General features: G+C 38.3%; 1 protein-coding gene across 1 annotated transcript in view; it reads left to right on the top strand.

Moving 5' to 3' along the window:
• Window positions 1-1,062: 1,062 nt before the first annotated feature.
• aff2 (AF4/FMR2 family, member 2) overlaps window positions 1,063-22,950 on the top strand; it is a gene marked incomplete at both ends in the record, with an annotated part of 166,634 nt that continues 144,746 nt past the window's right edge. The window contains one exon of the mRNA XM_083891494.1: window positions 1,063-1,115. Coding sequence (XP_083747620.1) covers window positions 1,063-1,115 — 53 coding nt within the window. The remainder of the gene's footprint in view (window positions 1,116-22,950) is intronic.

Raw genomic sequence — 22,950 nt, forward strand, 5'->3', positions numbered from 1 at the left:
CATGATTGTAACAATAGTTTAGTATGGTATAGTTTAGTATTGCATAGTATAGTTTAGTATAGTGTTGTATAGTATCATCAAGTATAGTATAGTTTAGTATAGTGTCATATAGTTTAGTATTGTATAGTGTAGTATAGTAAAGTATTGTATAGTATAATGGCATGTAGAATAGAGAAAAAGTCAGATTATGATAACCAGTTCTAAAAAAAATATAGTGATGAAAAAAAACAGTGATAATAGTTCAGTATTTTGCATGTGATGACTTACACATTAATCTTGACATCAGAACGTCAGTACAGCACACATGTAGGAAACAAAAGACAATTACTCTTCACCAGTGACATGAATGTGTCAAAGCATTTGCTTATTAGAAGTGTGACAAATATTGTTATTTCTATGTTCAATACACAATGCCCCTTTTTGTTGATGCATAGAAAATAGCAAAACAATATTATTGATGACTGATTATGAATTGGCCTGAATATTTAATTGCTATTTACAAATGTGGTCGAAACGCTGAGAAACTGTGTTTATGTTGTGCAACGAGACAAAGAAGTGATAATGAGGTTAAACAGGTAGATTTATATATATATATGTATATATATATATACACATATATATATGTGTGTGTGTGTGTGTGTGTGTGTATACATTGTGTGTTCCTTTGGGGGTGAGGATGACGTCAAAGTTTATTTTCTAAGTTGATTATAAATAGCTCTCTTCTTGTTATGAAGGTGTGTGTGTGCGTGTGTGTGTGTGTGTGTGTGTGTGTATCCCTCCCTCCACCTCTGCCTGGCTGTCAGCTCATGCCACGAACACGTAGCAGCTTCCTGGCAGCGGCTCGTGTCTACTCTCGCTCTCTCTCTCTCCCTCACTCTGTCTCTCTCTTACACACACATACACACACACACACACACACACACACACTCACTCTCTCTCTCACACTCACACACACACACAGAGTCAGTACCAGTAGCCTATGTAGAACCACGTAGCAGCAGCTTTGGATTGTAAGCAGCAGCAGGAGCAGGAGCAGCAGGAGCAGCAGGAGTCAGAGCGGTCATGGATCTCTTTGAATTTGACTTTTTCAGAGACTGGGAGCTTGAACAACCATGGTAAGTCCACGGACACGAACACAGAGTCTATATGTGATGTGTGTGTGTTTTTAAATGCATGTGTGTGTGTGTGTGTGTTTACTGAGGACATGACATCCCGGAGCACAGGCTTTAAATAGCGTGTCTAATTATTAGCGGAGCCGGAGCGGCAGTGAAAGTGAGTCCCGGGGAGAAAAAAAAAACCGTGCGAACCGTATATTTCTTTGTCACTGTAAAACCGTTGCTGCGCGAGACAAACCGGGAGGCATGAACACACACACACACACACACACACACACACACACACACACACACACACACACACACACACACACACACACGCGCGCAGATGTACACACAGAGATGTACACAAACACACACACATGCCGGCTTTCACTGCTGTGATTGTGACATTATATTAAGGAATGTTTGATTTGTTTGTGAGCGCGCACCGGCTGATGTGATGTGACAGAGCGGTGACATATGAGTGAGTGAGTGAGTGAGTGAATGAATGAATGAATGAATGAATGAATGAATGAAACAGTCATGTCAGACTCAAGTTTTTTGCAGTTTGGGTTGTAAAGTGTGAACAGAGTTCAGGTGTGTGTGTGTGTGTGTGGGTTTTGTGTGTTGATGTCACATGTTTACATGTGTGTGTGTTGTTTGTGCAGCTCTGACAACATGACAGTGAGTGTTTCATTCCCTCACACATGTGTCATGTATGTTTGTAGTGTGTGATACTCATGGTGTACACACACACACACACACACACTCAGGTTCACTCACATATTGCTGACAGGATGTGTCATTTTGTTGATGTTGTTGTTGTTGTTGTTGTTGATTCGTATAGAGCTGAAAAAATAATATTAATAGTAAAGTATTACAGTGTGCTCACAGAGGAATGTGGCTGCTGTTTGGACATTTTTTTGGAAACCTTCAGGATCTGTGTCTTATCAGTTAATCCATCACAGGAACAGTGACCAATATGAGTAAACACACTGGTATTGATCTATGCTGACAATAAACGGATGTCTTGAAACAGTTTGATCATGCTACAGTTTATGACAACAGCATCGATTGATTCTAATAAACTGTTTGCTCAGACAATATTTATTATACGGGTCTCTATGATGAATGAACACAACTGTGTGTGTGTCGGTATGTGCTCCCTCAGAAGTGACAAGAACATGTAGAGCTGATCATTCCGGAGTTGGTTTGAGGTCATTTAGAAACAGTCCCACTGTTACACTGTTTGTCCAACAGGGGGCACTGACAAGTTGACATTTCACATTTAAAGTGGCCTGCTCAGTATTATGTATCTTGCCACCAATAATAATGATAATAAAATGTATATATTTATTTTTTAGCAGGAAATAATACAGTCCTGAGTGGATCAGGTCACCAGAATCGATGCGTGTGAATATCAGAAATTCAGGAAAACGATCTGCTGTTAAAACAATACAAATCCATACAGCAGTGTATTTTAAACGCCTTCCGCTCCAGTCTTCAGTGAAGTCACTTAATATGCGGCGGAGAACATAAGGACAAAAGCCTCAGATGGTGAAAAGTGCTGAAGCCTTTTTTAATGCGAGGTAAGCTGCAGGACACTGGAGGTTTGAAAGAGGACAGAGTCAGATATATCTGTGTATTTCTCTGCACAATATGTCCTTTATAACAGTCACGTGTGCAGGATTTGGAAATATAAAAAGCAATTAATAAAAAGAGACCTCAGATTTGACTGGTTTGCTCCATTTAAGCTGTACATTTAATTTGACCTCTTATTCACCCGTGTGCTGAATATTCATTAAATAAAGACACAAAAACAGACTGATTTCACTGGATAGGAGACTGTACAGCGTGTCAGAGTCAGACTTCCCACATCGACTACAGTATTGCAGTGGGATCGCAGTAGCTTGGCGACCGTGTTGCTGTTTTGAATCCTTATTGTAGCAGGGGAGTGACTGTGAGCGGAAAAGTGACACACACTGCTGTCCCTCAGCAGCCACAGTGGAAGGGCCCTGGAGCAAGGTACTTAACCCCCCGCTGCTGGAGTGGAGCTGCTCAGGGCTCAACAACAAGCTCAGGGTGTCTACACATGTAACCCTCCCCCTGCCACCACTCCATCACGCCGCTGCTGTCAGCCTGCTGCTCCTTATGGGAAACCGGCCTCACAACATAGAAATCTGCTTTATTATAGAGAAGAAAACACAGGAATGTGTACACAGGGAAAGAAGAATGAAAGGAGCTGCTGATGGTTTGACAGAGCACTGCGTGGCCCAGGCACGGGAAAACCTGCCATTTAACAAAATGACAATAGAGGAAAAAAAAAGAAGAAACAAATCAACATCACAGAGTGTTCATATCGTGGTAGCTCGCTGCGTGTTAATCCAGTGTTTCCCATAATAAATGTAAGGGGTCAAACGATGAGTAATGGAAAAACTAAAAGGGAAAACTGTTCTGTAATGATATTATTTTTAGTGACTTCACATGGTCATTCCTTGGAAAATATTAAATCTCTTAACAGTCAAATAAAACAAGTGCATTTTATGCATGAAAATCACTATTTAGATTTTTTGAAAAGGGGACAAAACTCACATTATATATCATATATCACCCCATTCCTACTGGTTAGAAAACTGTTTAATACCAGTTTTTTTGGAGTGGGTTCTCTCCGATTGGCATTAGTGGGTAAAGTAAGATCACATTCATCCTTCATTATTGTTGTTATTAGCAAACCTTAACTTCTCTAACTTGGGACAGCATTCAATATTTTCATTAAATGGACGTCAATGTATTTTCACTTTCACTGGTTGAGTTTTAACAAAAGGAGCGAAGTCAAAGGTACAAAATAAACATTTTCAAGGTTTTCCCAGATAAAAAAGAAAAAAAAAACTGCATATTTAAGTGTGAACGAGGTTATTATGCAATTTTGCAGATGTAACAAAAACACCTCAGATTAGTCCCTTAATCATTTATAGAGCTGCAACTAATGATTATTTTCAAAATCGATTAATCTGTCGATTATTTTCTCGCTTGATCGTGTAATCGTTTGGTCCATAAAATGTCAGAAAACATTTTTAAAAAATGTCGATCAGTGTTTGTCAAACCTGGAAATGATGAAGTTCTCGAATGTCTTGTTTTTGTCCACAAACCAAAATGATTCAATTTTAATGATTTCTTTGTTTTGTGGAGCAAAGAAACAAAGAAGATATTCACATTTAAGAAGCTAAAATAATCAGATTTGGTCAAATGTATTTATATAGCCCACAATTACAAAGCACAGTTTGTCTGACGGTGCTTTCACAGGGTTGGTAACATCCTCTGTCCTTAGACCCTCGACCTGGGTAAGGAAAACCTATCAGGGTTAAAACCCTTATAACAGGGAAAGTTATTAATAAAATCTTGTTTTAATGATGAAAAAAGCTTCAAATCGATTAATCTATTATCTAAATAGTTGACGATTAATCTAGTAATCGTTTAATCAAGTAATTGTTTCAGCTCTAATAAAGTACTTAAAATGTCCTATGGACTTGAGACGTGAGACTGACCGTGACGTGACCTTGGAGGAAAACTGCTCCAAATGAGGTTGTGTTATTATAGACTGAGATTATTTCTGCTATAGAGATTAAGATGTCTCCTGATCATGTCGTAGTGACTCTTTTCAATCCTTTAGTTAAAGGAACTGTGTGAAGTGTCTGAACCACCCGTGGTATACAAAGTACAAATTAACGGCTGATTTGAAATAGCGATGGTGGAGAGAGAAGCAGGAGCACGGGGGGGAGGATATGACAGCAGTGCTGTCAGCCGAGGACACACTGAGACACAGTCTGACCCTTAAAGCAGTCACACAGAAGTAATATGATGAATGTAATGTAGTGACTTCATTTAGGCCAAAGACAACAGGGTGTAATGGATGTTTTTTTTTGGAAATGGAGCCAGTGCAGCACACGTCTGCGAGAGGCCGGAACGATCTAAATGTGATATTCTAATCTTTTACCATATGATTCTTTTAAGAGTCAAGCTTCACTTAAGAAATGTATACCATATTTATATATATATATATATATTCAACTTTTTAAATTGGCTTAGAAATAAATTGCAGCCTTTGTGCTTTCCAAATTGCGTTTCATCGAAGCGCAGATTTGGATTTGAACGTGATAAATTGTCCTCGCCGCGTCTCCTACCAGCAGCAGCGCCTTTGATTTGTCAGGCAGCTCAGCGCCAGTGGATATTTAAATGGACTCAACTGTCCGAGATTATGAGGAGAATGGAGTGATAAAGGATGAAACCCCCCCAAACAGACAGAGAGAGAGAGAGGGAGGGAGTCAGATTTTCAAATGGCCTTATTTTCTTAATTTTTTTTTACAATGGATTACTCAGACACAAAAGGCGACACACACCTTCAATAGAAACCATGAAAATCACTGAGATTGGAGTTAAAAGTCTGCCAGTCGCCATTGATGTGCCGCTCCTGTTTGACAGTGTATTTTCCCTTTAAGGCAAAAAAAAAAAAAAAAAAAAAATGAGAGAGAAAACAATTTTGAAGCTCCCCACGCCTTTGTTAAGTCTGAACGAATCCAACACTGTAGGTCTCCTCCTCCTGAAGAAATATCCTTTCATCTGTTCCCCTCTTTGTTGCTCTTTCTCCCTCCTCCTCCTCCTCCTCCTGCATCTCACCCCTTGTTTCATTCCCTCGCTCAGATCTGAAGGCTTTGTATGATTGTAATAGGGCTTGCATTGAATGCTGTGTACTCCTCACTGTAATTGCCCATCATGTAGCCGGCTAATCATGGCAGTGGAATCTGGGGGAGATCGCTTTGAATGGTAATTGACACTGATGGTGATTGGTTGAACCATTTAAGAAATTAATTAGGGGGTTGATTACACTTACCGTCAGCAAGGAATGCTGTGTGTGTTTTGGAACTTAGAATTGAACATCTGCAGAATCAGATTTTTCCGGACTATATTATTACTGGATGTCTTTGGATCCTGGAATGATTTTTTTTCTGTTTGCACAGCTTTAAGATGTTAAAAAAAGAGGGTTTTATGAGAAATATTTTAAGTTGCCTTGAAAATATTGTTCAGACCATAAAAAATCATGGAATCTGCAGGAGAGGGGGGAAAAAAGTGGTGACAGAGTCAATTTATAGTCATGCATTCAATGTTCAATCTGCCCGTCGAGTCGTCCCGAGCTCTCACTCCGCTCACACATCACACGTGTGAGTTCGGCGCCGACGGAAAATTTCCATCTTTGCTCCACTTGACGAGACCAACATCATCAGCGGCTCAGAGGCTGTGAGAGGATGCTGCGTCTCAGCCGCAAGTGGCAACAATCCACAAGCAAATGCTGCAGAACTAACAAAAAAAAAATCACATCATGGAGGAAGTTTCTCCATTTTCAGCCCACACTCATGGCACGACCGTCCCGTCAGCGTAAAACTACTCATAGATCATCTGGAGCTAGAGCTGCAACTTACGATAATCGATTAATCTGTCGCCCCAGATTTTAACATTTGGTCCATAAAATATCAGAAAATATTGATCAGTGTGGAGATCAACCTGGAGATGATGATGTTTCTCAAATGTCTTGTTGTCCACAAACCAAAAATGATCCACTTTTAATGATTTCTCTTTGTTATATGAAGCAAATAAATTAAGAATATAATCACATTTAAGAAGCTGAAACAATCGTTTTTTAATTGTGATTAATTTGGTAATTGATTAATAATCAAGTAACTGTTTCAGCCCTATCTGGAGCACTTCCTGTTTTCATACATGTGAATAAAATACATTTTTCCCAGCTTATTTAAAATCGACAAATGGTCACAAAAAGAAACACAGAGACAACAGTTTTTAATTGTACAGTTTTATACTTTATTATGGCACTGGCTGGAGAAATATACCTATAAAAACAGTTTGAGAGGAACATAAGTAAATTAGATTAGATTAATTATTATATTTCATTTATATTATGTTTTCTCTGGGTTCTCCGGTTTCCTCCCACAGTCCAAAAACATGCATTATGAGGATTAGGTAAATTAGACACTCCAGATTGAGTGTATGTGTGAGAGTGTGAGTGGATGGTTATTTGTCTCTATATCTGTCCCTGTGATGGACTGGAGATGTGTCCAGGGTGTGACCCCTACCTTTCCCCCTGTGTCAGCTGAGATTGGCACCAGCGCCCCCCTGTGACCCTCATGTGGAGGATTAAGTGGTAGAACATGGATTGATGGATTTAAGGTGAAAAAAAAGAAAAAAAAAGAGAGGCTTTTTAAGTTTATAGTTCCATATGTATCTTTGTCTTAGCTTGAGAAACATCTGACTCTTAAATGTTAAGATACATACATTTGCTAACATGGTCTGGAGTTAAGTGGGAATAAACCAACACATTTCAAAGACATAATGATAATAAACACCGTCTTAGAAGTGAATAATGTTAGAAGCAGGTGAATTCTCCCGGGATATGTCACTACAATCGACGCCATCAGCTGTTAAAACCCATTTGTTTTAATAAAAATAACGATAAGAGCTTTGATTTGACATATTCCAGAGATATTTATTCAATTCTGTGACGAGCAGTAATTGTAGGAGGAAGTTGTCACTGATTCCTGACAGACCATTCTTTTTTTTTTTTTCTTCTCCAGCTTCATATTAAACAGATGTGTTTTTCCAGTTAAAGACACCTTTTAAGACAGGAGTCTAAATCACAACGAGGATGAATCTCAACACAAGCTTAACACAGTTTCTGCCATTTCCTTTCTTTTAGGGCTTAACATGGAGTGGGATTAGGACACGGCAAACGACCATAAACGGTCAGTCTGTGACATTTTAGGACGAAACATGTGAGACAAGAAGTGAGAAGGAGGCAAAGTATTCTTCAGTGAAGAGCTTATACACACAGTAGTTACTGCAGTCATTCAGTGACACCTGTCACCACTTATTACTGACTCTCTTATACTTCTGCCTCGTTGTGACGGATACGCGCTGCAATTTCCCCCCTGGTCAGTAGGGGTCGCTGCGCAAGGTAGTTGTGCTTCTGGCTTCAGTGAGCAATGGCGTCCGAGAGAGAAAGACTGTTGTTGTTGAAACAGTGGTCATTTCTCACTTTTCTGTGTCACGGAATGCAGTTTTAAGATAATTTGAGGCGAGAAATTGGCCATTTAGAGTCTAAACATGTGCTGTGTGTATTCATATGACGTATTTATAGTTTGGACGCTCGGTGCGCACTGTGAGCCGGCACAGAGCAGCTTCGCTCGGCCTGTCCTGAGGACCAATCGCAGCTCTTGCCGTCTCCGTTGTCCCTTGACGGAGTGACGGACACTTAAAAAATATTTTGTGCAGTTGGAGACGACGCAGAGGCTCTACGTAACAACAAGTTTTGCCTTTTTATTTCAATTTACTTTTAGTTAATTCAACAAATGATTGAGTAGTTTTAGTTTCCTTTTTATTTTGAGGAATTGACTACTTTCAGTTTAGCTTTTATTCAGTTTTAGTCCGAGTCTTTCAGGTATTAAGAGAAAGCCTTGACTTGTAGACGCTGAAAGGATGAAAGAATGTGTGACACCAGATATGGATGATCATATCCTTCAATTTCATTCTTTAATCTTTAACACCTGCAGGTAAATCAAAAGTAAAACCTGGTCTGTATTCCAGAATGACGAACAAAGACCAAGCTAAATCAATCTACAATTCAGTTTATTTTATTTATTTTAAATTGACGTTTTTATTTTTATTTCAGTGAACTAAATTATTTTTCAGTGCTAGTTTTAGTTTTAGACTTAGTTTTTTGTAAACTATAATAACCCTGGTGGTCAGTAATAGATAATAATAGATAATAAAATGCCTCAGAAATCACATTTAAGGAGATGAATTGATTGAATTGACAGATAATCCACTTAAATTATTAGGTTAACTGTTCAAACTTCAAGATTGAAGGATTTTGAGGGGCTAAAAAGTGTTCTGTGTGGATCTTTTAGGGTTCACACACACACACGTGTGTTGAATAAAGAGCTAAGTGCCTTAAAGGAAAATACAACAGGAACCATCTGGATGTGAGACAACATTCGAAGCTGAACACTTTTCTTTATCAGTGAAACTTTGTCCAAACAAGGTCTAAGGAGAGTGTGATCCTCCCTCTGTTCCAGGGAGAAGACATGAATGAGGTTTGCTCTCATGGTATTTTAGTATTTCTTCATTCGTACAGTAATGGAAGTTTAATTTTTGTTAATAATGACTTCTGTACCCAGAGCCGTGGAAGTATTAACTCATGAAGGTCTTTCACTCAGAAATGTCCGTTGTTTCAGTGGGAAATAAATGAAAAGAACAGTAGATCTTTTAGCTTAAAACTATTACGTTTTGTAGTATATATTGGTGGCATTTGGTTGTACAAAGTAAAGTATGTAATTAGAAGCAGCCATAAATAAGCTTTTCAAAGAAAAGATGGACTGGTTTTAACTCAAAGAGAGTTGAGTAGACCTTTAATTCCATAGACCCTCATCTAAACCACAACAAGCCAGAGACTAACATTTCATTTGAGACTCATCAAACATAAACAGCAACATTTTAATTATTTATAGACCCACTTTTTAGGATTCAAGCCATGACAAAGTCGTATAACCATTTCAAGCCCACAGTCGAACTGATTTGAGTAAACGACAAATGTAAATAAATGTAAATCTATAGAAAAAAAAAATGACTTTGTCCTTGGTCACCCCCACAGGAAAATTATGTTACTAACCACTTTACAAAAGTTTAATTATTGAAGTCACGAAAAATGTGTGTTTGTACAGTAAATACAGTTTGATGAAGTTCAGTCATTTCCTTCTCATAGAGTAGTTAGGGTTATGCCAGAAAGTTAGATTGGTCACTAGTTGCTTTTTTGAAGAGTTGCTTTTTTTTGAAGTTGCCAACACTGTTGTTGGTCAGTTTGCTTTATGATAACTTTGATTTTGATTTACTTCAATTAGTTCCCTTTGTTTCCCCTGGCTCAGTTCATTCTGCCTCCATTTCTGTTATCATATAATGTGTTTAAAGTCAGTTTTTATGACTATATTTTACATTTTACTACAGCATTCAGTCTGTTTTTGTTGTGTGTGTGGGGGGGGGGGTGGGGTCCATTTGGTTAAAAATATTTCCTGAAACAATGCCGTGTTCACAGGACACTTTTTCAAAGCGCCACAGAAAAAAATAATTTACATTTCGTGCCATATTTCTGCATTTGCCTCACGCTGATTTTAAAAACGCACCAAATGTGTTTTCTTCAGATTCGATACTGTTTGAATGCTGCAACTTCTTCAGGGGGCGTCAAAGGTCTTGGAGGACTCTTCAGCTCTAATTTGCACCTCAGCAGGACACATTAACACAGTAACACATATGGTCTGTTGAATAAACTGTTCCCAGAGCTCCTGAATTCATCTTGTCTAATAATACCATGAAATCTAATAATTATTACTGGCATGTGGTCAACTGTTGGTCCAGTTGCTCCAGTTTACTCAGCACTGTGAGTACAGTGTGGCGTCTCTGTTCTCTCACCAAACCAAAGAGATTCTTAATAGATTACTAAATTAACTGTTTTGATAATTGATTGTTCAGTTTAAGAGATTTTTTTAAACAATTAAAACAAGTTTTATGGGGTTTCTTTCAGCTTCTTAAATGTGATTACGTCCTGGTTTCATTGCAAAGAAATCGTTAAAACGCCAGTCAACATTTTATGACATTTTATGGATGAAACACATCAATAAACTCAATAGTCTAGAATATTATTGAAAAATGAATGGATGATGAAAATAATCGTTGGTTGGAAAAGCACATGGATCTCACTGAGTTTCTGTCTCAATCAGTTCATTATCTCCATTTTCTGTCTTTGCTGCAAAACCTTCAACATGTATAGATCTACATGGAAATAGATATGTGTTACTTATCACGTAATAAAAGTATGAAAAGATTAGTAACACCTGTGTTTCATATCAAAATGGCCACCATGTTTTTGGTGTGATAAACCGACACTGGACTGAGTGCTTCAAGGCCCAGTGATGACAATACTGTGGTGACAACTTTGTTATTAGCAGCATTGCTGAACATTTGGAGAACAACATTATTATTGCACAAACTGCACTTTAGTCCTGTGAGTTGGGTCATGTCGTGGATAATTAGCTCAAAGCCCACAGGGCTCAGTAAAATATGACAATTATCTATGGCACCATTATCTCCAAAGGTCAAACCTCCTTGAATAAATCGGATTATTATTACTACTACTAAAAACATCAAGTCTCTAGAAGGGCCGGGTAATAACTTAGTAACGGTATATATACGTATATATATCTATGTAACTTTATTCAGTCGTGATGTAAAAGAGGTTCAACATAGATCAATATCATGTTTATGCTAAATGTATCACACTTTTGTATCACAACATTTCAGATTTGTGAAATGTTACCAGGTGTTTGTTGTTGTCTGTTAAAATCCATGTTTCTTTAACTTTTACCCAAGAGCAAAAATGAGTCTTAATGATCTGACATTATGGTAATTATAGATATCGACCATCCATAGCCTCCTAACCTTTGTTAGCCTGTTTATCCTGGTTTTAAAGATAAAAAAAATAATATTAGTTTTGTCCCTTTGAGCTGCAAGAACTTTATTAAAAAAAACTCCATCAACACCTTTTTAAAATCAAGCCGCTTATAAAATGTGTATTGTAAATGATATTCCTGTTAATATAACGCAGGCATTGCGACTGCCTTGTCAATAGATGCAGCTAAAAGCCTTGGAACTACTGATTATACCATAAAGCCCAATCGTGAACATAACTACAGAAGATCTGCCCCTTGACATTAGATCACCAGGCTCAGGTTTTAGCTGCTTTCCATTCCATTATTGACAGAGTAACTGTCTTGAGAGTGTTTCTCACCTTTCAATGCTCATATTTATCTGTGAGGGATTTGCTCCAGAGTCCTTTTTATGTCTTTATAAAGATTACTTTGGGGGCAATTCTTGTTATTAGACAATACACAGAGGGGAGAGGGAGCTGTTACAGAGTTTTAGAACCACACAGCAGAGAGAGAGAGAGAGAGAGAGAGGGGGACAAAACTTCATGGATTTTAGCCCCAGGTCCACTAAGGGACACATCTCATCATCCGTCCATCACGACCACATGCTTGGGCCCATGTGGAGTGTAAGAGCAAACCAAAGCTGTGTGACCACGAGAACTATCGAAATTGCAACACGACCTATACTGCAATATTCAAATCGTAGGAGGCAAAATATAATTTGAGATGAATTATTATCTTGATCTATGCACTTCTTATTCTACAGACTGAAGAGAGCAGAGATAACACATTTGTTTATACCATGGACCTCTGCCAGGAGGTACAGTATATGTTTTCTCCGGAGTCTGTCAGTCTGTCAGTCTGTTGGCAACATAACTCGAAAAGTCGTGGATGGATTTGGATGAAATTTTCAGGAAACGTCCGCAACGAGACCAGGAACAAGTGATTAGAATTTTGGCCATGATCCATAGACGCTATCACTATTTTTTATCACTATTTTGTGGGGGGCTGAGCTGCCCTGGCGGAGGTCCGCGCTCTCCGAGTGCTTCTAGTTTTAACTGTGTTTTTCCAATGAAAATGAGAACAATTATGTAAAAAAGCACCATCACGATATCACAAATCAGTCAGTCCTGTCAAAAATAACTGCAACAAGATATTAATTCAAATGTTTTCAGCCCTAATGCAGACCGTATGTAGGATATAGATATACTATATATCGATATATAGATGTGTAGACAGTATATAGGCGTGTGTCAGATAGATAGATAGATAGATAGATAGATAGATAGATAGATAGATAGATAGATAGATAGATAGATAGATAGATAGATAGATAGATAGATAGATAGATAGATAGATAGATAGATAGATAGATAGATAGATAGATAGATAGATAGATGGCAAAAAGCAGATTTGAGTGGTCATCGAGACTAGAAAAGTACATCAATAAGACGTCCGTCAACATGCTGCATCTAAACATTGTCTTTATCATGTTTATTTGATGATTATTTAACCAGCAAACTGATTAAACTCATCCATTTGCTGCGACAGTTGAATTGGTCGTCGGTCAAATCAGTGAATGAAGAACTTAAAACCTGAAATTACATTCCCTAATTTGTTGTTAGAACTAATTACAATTCATTCTTTGCTTGAAGTAGTGTTCATTTATTTATTTTTCTGTGTGTGAAATTTTAATTAGTCATTAGTTTAATCAGTAAATGAGGAAGAGTGTTTTGCTCCGTGACACTTCTCCAGACAGGCAGACACACGTGACGGCGTGTGATTTTCTGCAACATTGACCGTCTGTCTCGCTGCTGTCACTGGGAGGACATCTCCAACTGCTGCTCAGTATCCACATGCACGCTGCTTCACTGCCGCTTGGAACAATAATAAACTTGTTCATCCAAACAAGAGCAATGATTCTCACTCAGTGTCATCGCTGTCATGGAGCTACTATAGTAAATTTCACTTTTTAACTGCCGCGTCTTATTAATAAAACACAAACAAAATTAAATCATATATGCCATAAAAGTTGTGCCTGGGTCAGACACATTAGCAGGAGTCTCTCTCTCTCTCTCTCTCTCTCTCTGTGTGTGTGTGTGTCTCACTCTCTCAAGAGCAAGAGACTTGGCAGTCAACACCAGGTAGCTTCTGCCCTCATGCCCCCCAAGATACCATTACACACACACACACACAGTACACCAGGTCCCGAGGTTGGCAGAGCCATCTGCCAAGAGCAGCATAGCGCTGAGGAATGATAACACATACACACACAAACACTCACAGACACACTCTTTCTTTCTGTTTTGACACAAACACTGACAGAGACATAAACACACACACTCACAGACACACACGCACACACGCTTTGAAACCAGTGTACTATAGTTCTCTCCTGTGCTGTGGTTGGCACTGGCAATGATGCCGATACTTCTTTTGTGTATGAATACGTGAGTGTGTGTGTGTGTGTTCTTGTATGGGTGTCTTGGTGAGGACCAGAAACTTAACCATAGGGAGTGAGGGCTGGTGCTCACGTTCTGTGACCCCTTAAAAGGGCTTTGGTTTTAGGGTTAGGGATTTAGTTGTGATGGTTAAGGTTAGGGAATGCATTATGTCCTCACAATGAATGCGGTGCAAACACGTGTGTGCGAGTAACGTCTCCGACTGGCTGAGTCTTGCTCTATACAGACATATTGGAAATCCGTCTATTTGGCTGTTGCTGGGATGTTTTCATATGTTTTATAAGCCTCTGTCTGTCCAGAGTCATTACAGTAGAGACACAAAGAGTTTGCAGAGGTTTACAAAGTCAGCTCATACCCATCAGCGTCATTATCTTTAAGGAAAGCAACACTTTATTGTGACTGTAGCAGCAACTGTCTTAAATACACAGTATTTAATGTACAGGTGTATATATGTATATAGTGGGATTTTTTTTCCTATCCCATGACATTGTGCACTCAGTTCATATTTAAAAGCGGACCTAGACCGGAAGTTCCAATTAACGCTGTTTTTTAGTGTGTATCTGCGTCATTACCTTGTTTAAGAAGCCCTGAAGGTTCAAAACAAACAGTTCAGCCATTGCTGAGAACGCGGTGTTTTATTGTAATCTCGGGCTCAGCGAGATCTCTGAAAAAACCCGGTCCGGTTACGTAAACAACGGTTCTCCGGAACAGCAGATCGTCCTGCTCCGGGCACTAGTCCGGGCACACTGGCCAATCACAACACACTCTGTCTTCTGGGTGTGAGATTTATGTCTGAAATATCGTGGCTGAGGAACACCTTCAGAAAAGAGAATTTCTATCGGATCGTTTACAGCAACTAGGAGGTTTTTGACCATAAAAACAAGTTAATGTATGTAAGTAGACCTCCATAACTAACATATATGTGCAACAGGACCACTCTATGTGAGCTTTAAACCAATAATCTCTAAATGAATCATGGACCCATGCTAAGAGAAATACAGATGACTTTTATAGATGGTTGTTTTTTTGACGCGGTAGTTTGACTCTAAAGTATGTTAAAGTGTAACTAATTTAAAGAGGATATTTAGGCAATAAATGCAGAATTTGGGTGAAATAAATAAAAAAAAACTTAAACATCCTGATTTTGGGACAGAGTTAGAAAAATAATTATTTCAGAGTCAAATATAAAATACTACCTTCATCATATTTCTAAAATCCCAGACCACGACACTGTAATTATTTAGTATTTATTCTCGGAATGAATGGCAACTCCTGAGCTATGTAATTGTGAAATATTAAAATCTCGTTTCTAATAGATAATCGTTAGACACAACTTGAGCTTAACGGCTTAAAATCCATAATGTAATTAATTGCAGGTTGTCAGGTTTAATTCTGAAGGAAATCGATTGTGTTTTAGCACGCTTCGCTTGAAAAAAAGCAAGGTGAGGCGACGAGCTGCTCTTTTATACATTTATGTAGCTAATAAAAAGGAGCTATTTACAGCTCGCTAATTCTGTGTGCTGCTTTCTCAAATTTATTGATGATTACTGAAGCTAAGGTGCAATAAAAGCCATCTCTCTCCTAAATGTAAAAATAGAATATAGCAGTTCTGAGGGCAATTGTGTGTCTTCTTCTGTATATAATATCTGTGCTTGTAGCCCAGTCAGATGCTCTTTTTGTTCGATGATTCAACAAAATATGGAGTTAGAAGTTTTAACAGTAGAATAATACACAAATCTAGTAGAGTGTGTTTATTATTATAGCTTATTGCAGATTAACAGACCTGGAATAAAGAGAGGAAACGAGTCGGCTTGGCTTCTTCTTCACATACAGATTTTTATAATACACTGCATAAATATATTTAACAGAAAACTCTCCTGTTAACATATGAGCCAATCAAAAGCCTGTGTGCGTAAGAGAGAGAGAGAGAGAGAGACTATGGCACATTATAGAGATAGAGACGGAGTCAGTTATTCTCACGGGGAAGTAGATTAAACACTGAATTTGAAATTAAACAGAACTGATAAAACTGAATTTGAAAGCAGTGAGACACAGAGGAAGTGAGGACGAGACGCAGACGGAGACGGAGACGGAAACGGAGAGGTCTAATGACGTGGTTTTTCTAGCTGAGGCCAATTTACTGTGAGGTTTGTAAAGGTCATCTCCTACATGGAGGCCTGTCTATGACAAATTACATTATTTACAGCGGCTCGAACGAGGCAGAGACGAACAGAGAGTAAGAGAAGAGCGAGGGGAGGCGGGGAGGGCACGTGTGTGTGTGTGTGTGTGTGTGTGTGTGTGTGTGTGTGTGTTTGTGTTTGACTGTAATTGGTCTGCATTGTTAACACAAGAACCCTAAAGACATTTCCTCACACTTTGGCTAATGATGCTTTTATCAAAGCACAACACCTGCATTTTTGACTGAAAAACTGCTTTGTCCTGAAAAAGATAATTCACCGCAGCGTTTTTTTTATGTTTTTTATTTTGTGGCGTTGGGATTCAGAGCAGTGATGAAATTTAACATTTGAAAAAGGACATGTGGTCATATGTGGCATACGCAACTGTTTTACTGTCCAATGACTTTCACTCTCAGCTTTTTAACCCTTAGAACACAGAGCATTAAACATTTTGATGTATTTGTAGTATATTTAGCTTGTACTAGTTTTCTAAAATGACAGATTGATACCGTCAGTTTGCAGACATTTAGCTTATTGTACATGGGGGAAAAAAGTATTTTAACATGAAATTATTGTAGATAGAGTTGGCTGTTTCCTAAAATAAATAATTTATACCATGAAATTACAGAGATTAACCTGAAAGGTATCTGATCTTACTGTATTTTTAATACATTTTTACTTTAAAATCCAGTCCTGTATTTTTACAGTCATTGTTCTGTGATACGGTTATTAACTGTAATTGAATGCTATCTGTTTAGAAACTTTTTTTTACAGTGTATATACAGAGGTTATAAGAACAACAACAAGTGTCTTATATCCTTTTTCTTTTTTTTCAACACGACCTAGGAAATCTGATGAAAGAAAATGTAATTCTCACCAAATATATAAACACACCTGAGCAAAAAGTAATAAAAGTATTTTAAAAACAGAAATTTGTGAAATTTCACACATCACATAGGGGTGTGCCAAAAAAACGATTAATTCACATAAGAATCCTGATTCTCATTTACTACGATTCAGAATCGATATGTCACAGAATTATTATTTTTTGATAAAGAGGCACTTTTATTTTTGTTACTTAAGAAATATGCGATATTGCTTTTAGGCAACAGTTACAACAATTCCATCTAAGCATGGATACATGTTGAAAACTTAATAAATCTGAAAAAGACGCTTTTGTCATTCTGTCTTGCAAAGCAGACTGGAGTAGATCGTCCTTTGCACACCTATACATTGAAGCAGAAGTCATTATGAATCAAATTTTTTGAATCGAAAATTGATTTTGAATCGATTTGTAGCCCCACAAATTGGAATTGAATCGAACTGTGAGATAGTAAAAGATTCCCACCCCTAACATCACAGTTCAAAGTTTTTCAGAACAAAAAGAAAAGGAAACGCAGTCTGTTTGTGAATTCTGCACAATTATTGCTATTTTATATAGCTACTAAAAATGCAATATAAAATGAATCATAACTTTGACTCAAAAACACATAAGAAGACAAAAAAAAATGCATTCATTAAAGCCTGAATATGTGACCTATAAACACACACACCTCAGGGCAAATTGCCATGGGTGCACCTGCGAGCCCTTAGGGTTAACTGGCCACCTCTTTGATTAGTTTCTTTGCTGTGAACACGTGTAATAAAGTGCAGCAAAGTCTTGTTTCATGTTTTCCATGACTTTGGCTTGAACTCAAGATAGAAGCAGGTCATTAACATGAGCAACATTGCTGTTGAAAAAGTCAAGTCTATCAAAGAAAAAGTGGAGGAAAAAAAATGTAAAAAAAACTTTTTGACTGACAAGTGATCTCTGGAAAGTGCGGCGCAGAAACAGTTTGAGTGACAGGTGATCCACGGGAGCTGCCAATGATGGAGAGAGAACACCCACACCAAAACCTATGTTGTAAGACCTGCAGTATATGGTCCATTGTATCATTATGCATATAAGTAGGGTGCCATTATGCAGTATAATAATAATTACTCTTTTTTTTTTTTATTATTTTACAACTTCTAAGCAGCCAAAAAGAGACATTTATGCAGTTATTATTTCCCCCCCGAAGGAGAGGATTTAGTTCCCTAAAGACCAGCTTATATCTGTGTCCCTTGGGCTATTGAGAGAAGAGAATAGCCAAGGGGATTTGTGGTTAATTGGTACTTGTGCTTGGAAATTAATGGCAATATTAATACTTACATTCTACAGTTTAAAAGGAAATGATTTAGGCATAATATTTAAATTAGATTTCTTCGCAAATTCATAAAAATGCCCTTCTTGGCTCAGCCTAGATTACATTGAAAATGTAAAAAATGTTTGTTATTATAAGTGACAGGATGTTGTGGTCTGTTGTTAGTTTAGTGTTGTTTTGTTATTATACATGTCAATGAGTTTAAATAATAATTAGTTTATGCTGTTAATACACTATTTTATTTATCTCTGCACTGTTACAGTACAGTATCATCAGTACAGAGTAGTATTTTAATTCCATTTTAGTTGTACAACCCACATTTTCCGTAAATCTAAACTAAAATAGAACTTATTTTTTAGCTATATTTTAGCAGGTGTTCAAGGCAGCTCACCTGTAGTGAAAATCCTATCCACATATTTCATATTAACTGTGCATGTGGCCTTGTTGACGTAGTTTATTCATTCATTTTAAAGAGCACAACACTGTCACAGCAGGGGAAAATGATTCCTGACCCCGTGACATCAGAAGTGTGCAGTCATCAAAGTTAGTAAATAAAGTTTTTTATTATTAGTAGTAGTAGTGTCCCAGTCCTTGTTTTCTCCTCCACTGCTCCTCTGTGTCCTCTGTCTCTGTCATCCCCGCTCCACTCCAGGACATTTATTACCTCTTTATCAACTAATTCATAATTATCCTGTCTCTCCCTTCGCCCATTTCATCAGTGTGACCCCTCTCTTTTCTTTCCCTGTTAACCTTTTCCTATCTCCACCACCCCTCTTCCTCTCCTTGCCTCTGCCCTGCCTTCCTTCCTTCAGAGGCCTGCTAATACATTTGTTATCAACCTACTCCCTAATTAACATGCCCCCTCTCTGTCTGAGGCTCTCCTATCTCTATTACTCCGTTGAGATGTCTTCTTCACGCTCCACTATTTCACCCTGTGTTTTTCTTTTTCTTCCTGTATCCGTCTGTCCGTCCCTCTCAGGTTTTTTTTTTTATGAATAGATGAATTTCATGATGGCCCCTCATCCTCACATCTGAGACTCTATTATCTACAGACAGACAATTTGTCTGTGCGACTGCCAGTATAGGACACTGAGGTCCATTTTCTGTGTGAACGTGTGTGTGCTGGTGTATCTCGATCTCTCTTAGCTTCACCCGCGTTAGCAGTGTGTCTCGGTATGTGTGTGCTTTGTTTCCCTGAGTGCTTTAGTTCTTCCCAAAGCTGCAGTCTTAGTCTTAAAGAGTCCTTGGCAGCCTCCCGCGCTGGGTTCATGGGGTCTGAGTGATACCCATTAGCATTCATCTTAAATGTTGCCCTAGAACGTCTCCTCCTCAGTGGAGTTGCTCTTATAAGGTCTTGTATATATACCCTTGAAAAGACAGAGGAATCTTATTTGTTTTTTGTGTGTTGGAAGAAAATAAACTTGTGCATCTCCACACACATATAAACACAAACATGCCCTGGAAGACAGGCATTAACCAGCACATGTGCATTTAATCTTTATATCAGCTTAAGCACGTTTATAATGGAGTTCATCTCGAGTGCAGACGTGAACTGTGTACGTTTATTCAGCCTCATGCACCTGCACTCACACTGTGGAACACCAGCTTTTGTATTAAAGGTCCCATATTATGCAAAATCAACTTATAATCATTTAAATCCTAATATTTGGGACTCTGGAGGCCCTATCAGTCGGCAAAGTGTGAAAAAAGATGACTCACTCATGTTTTTGTGGTCCTGCTCAGTCTAAGTATAGGAGATAAAACAGGTGATGTTGACTTCCGTGCTCACTGTGACGTCACAAGACGCTAAGTTCCTGGAACTGTTGTCTCACGGAGCTCCTCTTTGTCCGCAAAACACGCGAGAGTGCTGATGAGGGCAACAGCATCCGAAAACCGGAAGTCCGTGAAAAGGTCTATTCTTGGCTCCACAGTGCAGCACAGAGTTCTACACAAACCTCCAGCCTCAGAGGATTTATCTGTCCAGTGGATACATGTTATATATGATGGCAATGTGTCTGCTAGAACCTGCAAATGATCACTTTTCCAAATGCTAACTGCTGTTAGCTCCCAGTAGCCTCTGTGGCTGTCATTTGCTGTCCCTTAAGCTTAGTTTTACTTTTTTTTTAAGGTGGACATTTAAGGTGGATCTAAAGAAATACTAAACAGTCCGTTCTGAACAGGGCTGTTTTGGCAGGGTGATTGAACTGCTGTGGTGCTTCATCCTTATGGTATTTTGACCAAAGCATGTCACAGACATGTTCATTAGGACACCAGGGAACGAGTTTAACTTAGAGAAATAGGGTATAATATGGGACCTTTAAATCAAAGATTGGGCAAAACGTAGTGGTGATTATTGAAAGCATACTGTCATATAGAGTCATAGAGATGTGAAGGTTAGGATGGTAAATAGTCATCGATATCTCCAAGATCCAAACAGCAAAATGACATGTATTCAAGACCTTAATATGAATAATAGCTCACAGATGAGTCTGCAGCGGTTATTGAACATTTTTGAATGCTCGGTGCCAGTGTTTGTCAGATGATTTGTTCCATCCTTGCAACACTCTTAATATTAAAGCACATTTAAAGGCTCTTTGAAAGGGAGGGGGTGTGTTAATCACTGGGCTGTGAATGAGTTTTAAACAGATCTCTGGCAAAAGGAAAACAAAAAGACAACCCACAAATGGCCACTCTGACATGGCTCTGCTCTTTAAAAGTAAAAACAGAAACAGCTATCTATGACTTTACCCTTTTTGTTAAGCCTTTTTTCTCTCACTTTTTCTAATTGCAGAAGCAAACCCAAGCAATGCACCGATATGATACTGATATCAGATAACCCAGCTTTTTTAATGAAACAGAGGCAGTGGATCGGTGCATGCACAGAGCCCAGGTATCAGTGTCAGTAAAGAGACGAGAGACTTTCCAAAGCAGTGCACCTGCTTCGATGTTAAAGTAGTATGTTTTTAAGAGTGAGATCACGGCAGCAGAGGAGAAACACTTTCACGATAATTGGGCGAGACAGAGGGGCCACATGGCGGTGAAGTGGCTAGCATTGTTGCCTCACAGCAAGAAGGTCACCAGTTCAGATCCCAGACGTGGGCTTTCACTGGGTTAATTGGTCGCTGTAAACTGACTGTGGGCGTGAGTGTGAGAGTGGATGGTTGCTTGTCTCTGTGATGGACTGGTGACCTGTCCAGGGTGTCCCCCCTCCCTATCCGCCTTTCACACCATGTCAGCTGGGATTGGCACCAGCGCCTCCTGCGCCCCTCATGTGGAGGATAAAGCGGTAGAAAATGAATTGTTTCAACAGTGAAATCCAGATTGATATGTAACTCTAGACCAGTTCTATTGGTTCAAGATTCTGTATTAGCACTTGACATAGAACAGATTTTATTCTTTTTCATTTTGGTGTGCAGAATTCTCTGTCCCCATGTCCTCCACCTTCATCACATCCACGACTTCTCTTGCCTACCCACAACCCTACAATCAAGTTTCAAGACATTTCCCTAATTACCTAAACAAACAGCACCAACAATATAATCTCAATCTTATACAGTGGCCTAATATCATGATGGTACTAAACCATGTGTGTGCAACCTTTAGTATTAAAGGTGCCATATGTAAGAATGTGGCCAAAAACGGTTACTACATTCAATTTCAAAATACTGAGGTCTTTGAGGTTTCGTTTTCTGACGTAACTGGCAACCCTTGGTTGCTCGACAGCTGAGACTCTACTGACTGCAATGATTGATAGACATAGGTGGCATAAACATGATTTGCAGTCTGCAAAATATATATTTTTTAATGCAAATATTTTGTCTGTACTGTTGTTGTTGGTGAGTTCAGTTTGTTATATGAACATTATTCCTGAGTCTCTGTGACATATTAGGAGGATTTTATGGCCACTTGCTTTAGATTTATTACATAATGCACCTTTAAATCAGAAACAGGTTTCAGAATCAGAAACAAGTTTTTTGCCAGGTACTATATGCTTGAATCAATACAGGGAATTTGCTGTGGTGAAATTGGTGCCAAAAATAATAAGAAGAAAAAAGAAAGAAAAATATAAATGACACACTATATTAAAGTAAAAATAAACTATAAAACAATATTAAAATATTATATATATATATTATAGACCTATAACACAAAGCATGCATTGTCTTTGTAGAGGGGGATTAGAAAATTCTAAAAGAGCTATTTTTGCCCTTTCTCCACCCAAATAAATGTAATCTGGAGCTGCAGAAACCTATTTGATCCATTCAATGAAAATAACATCATGAATAAAGTTGTAAATATAGATATACCATATGTATAAAAAACACAGTTTGTTGCATTTATGAAATCTAACAAGTAGAATAAGAAATATTTTATAACTGATTTGACCTCTTTAAATTAAATTGTACATAGTTTGTGCTGAAGAAAACCTGGTATAATTATGTGGATCCAAAGGTTGACAAGACTCTTAATGCGTACGCCTTTATGTACAA

The sequence above is a fragment of the Microchirus variegatus genome (genome assembly GCF_963457635.1).
Source record: "Microchirus variegatus genome assembly, chromosome: 6".
NCBI lineage: Eukaryota > Metazoa > Chordata > Actinopteri > Pleuronectiformes > Soleidae > Microchirus > Microchirus variegatus.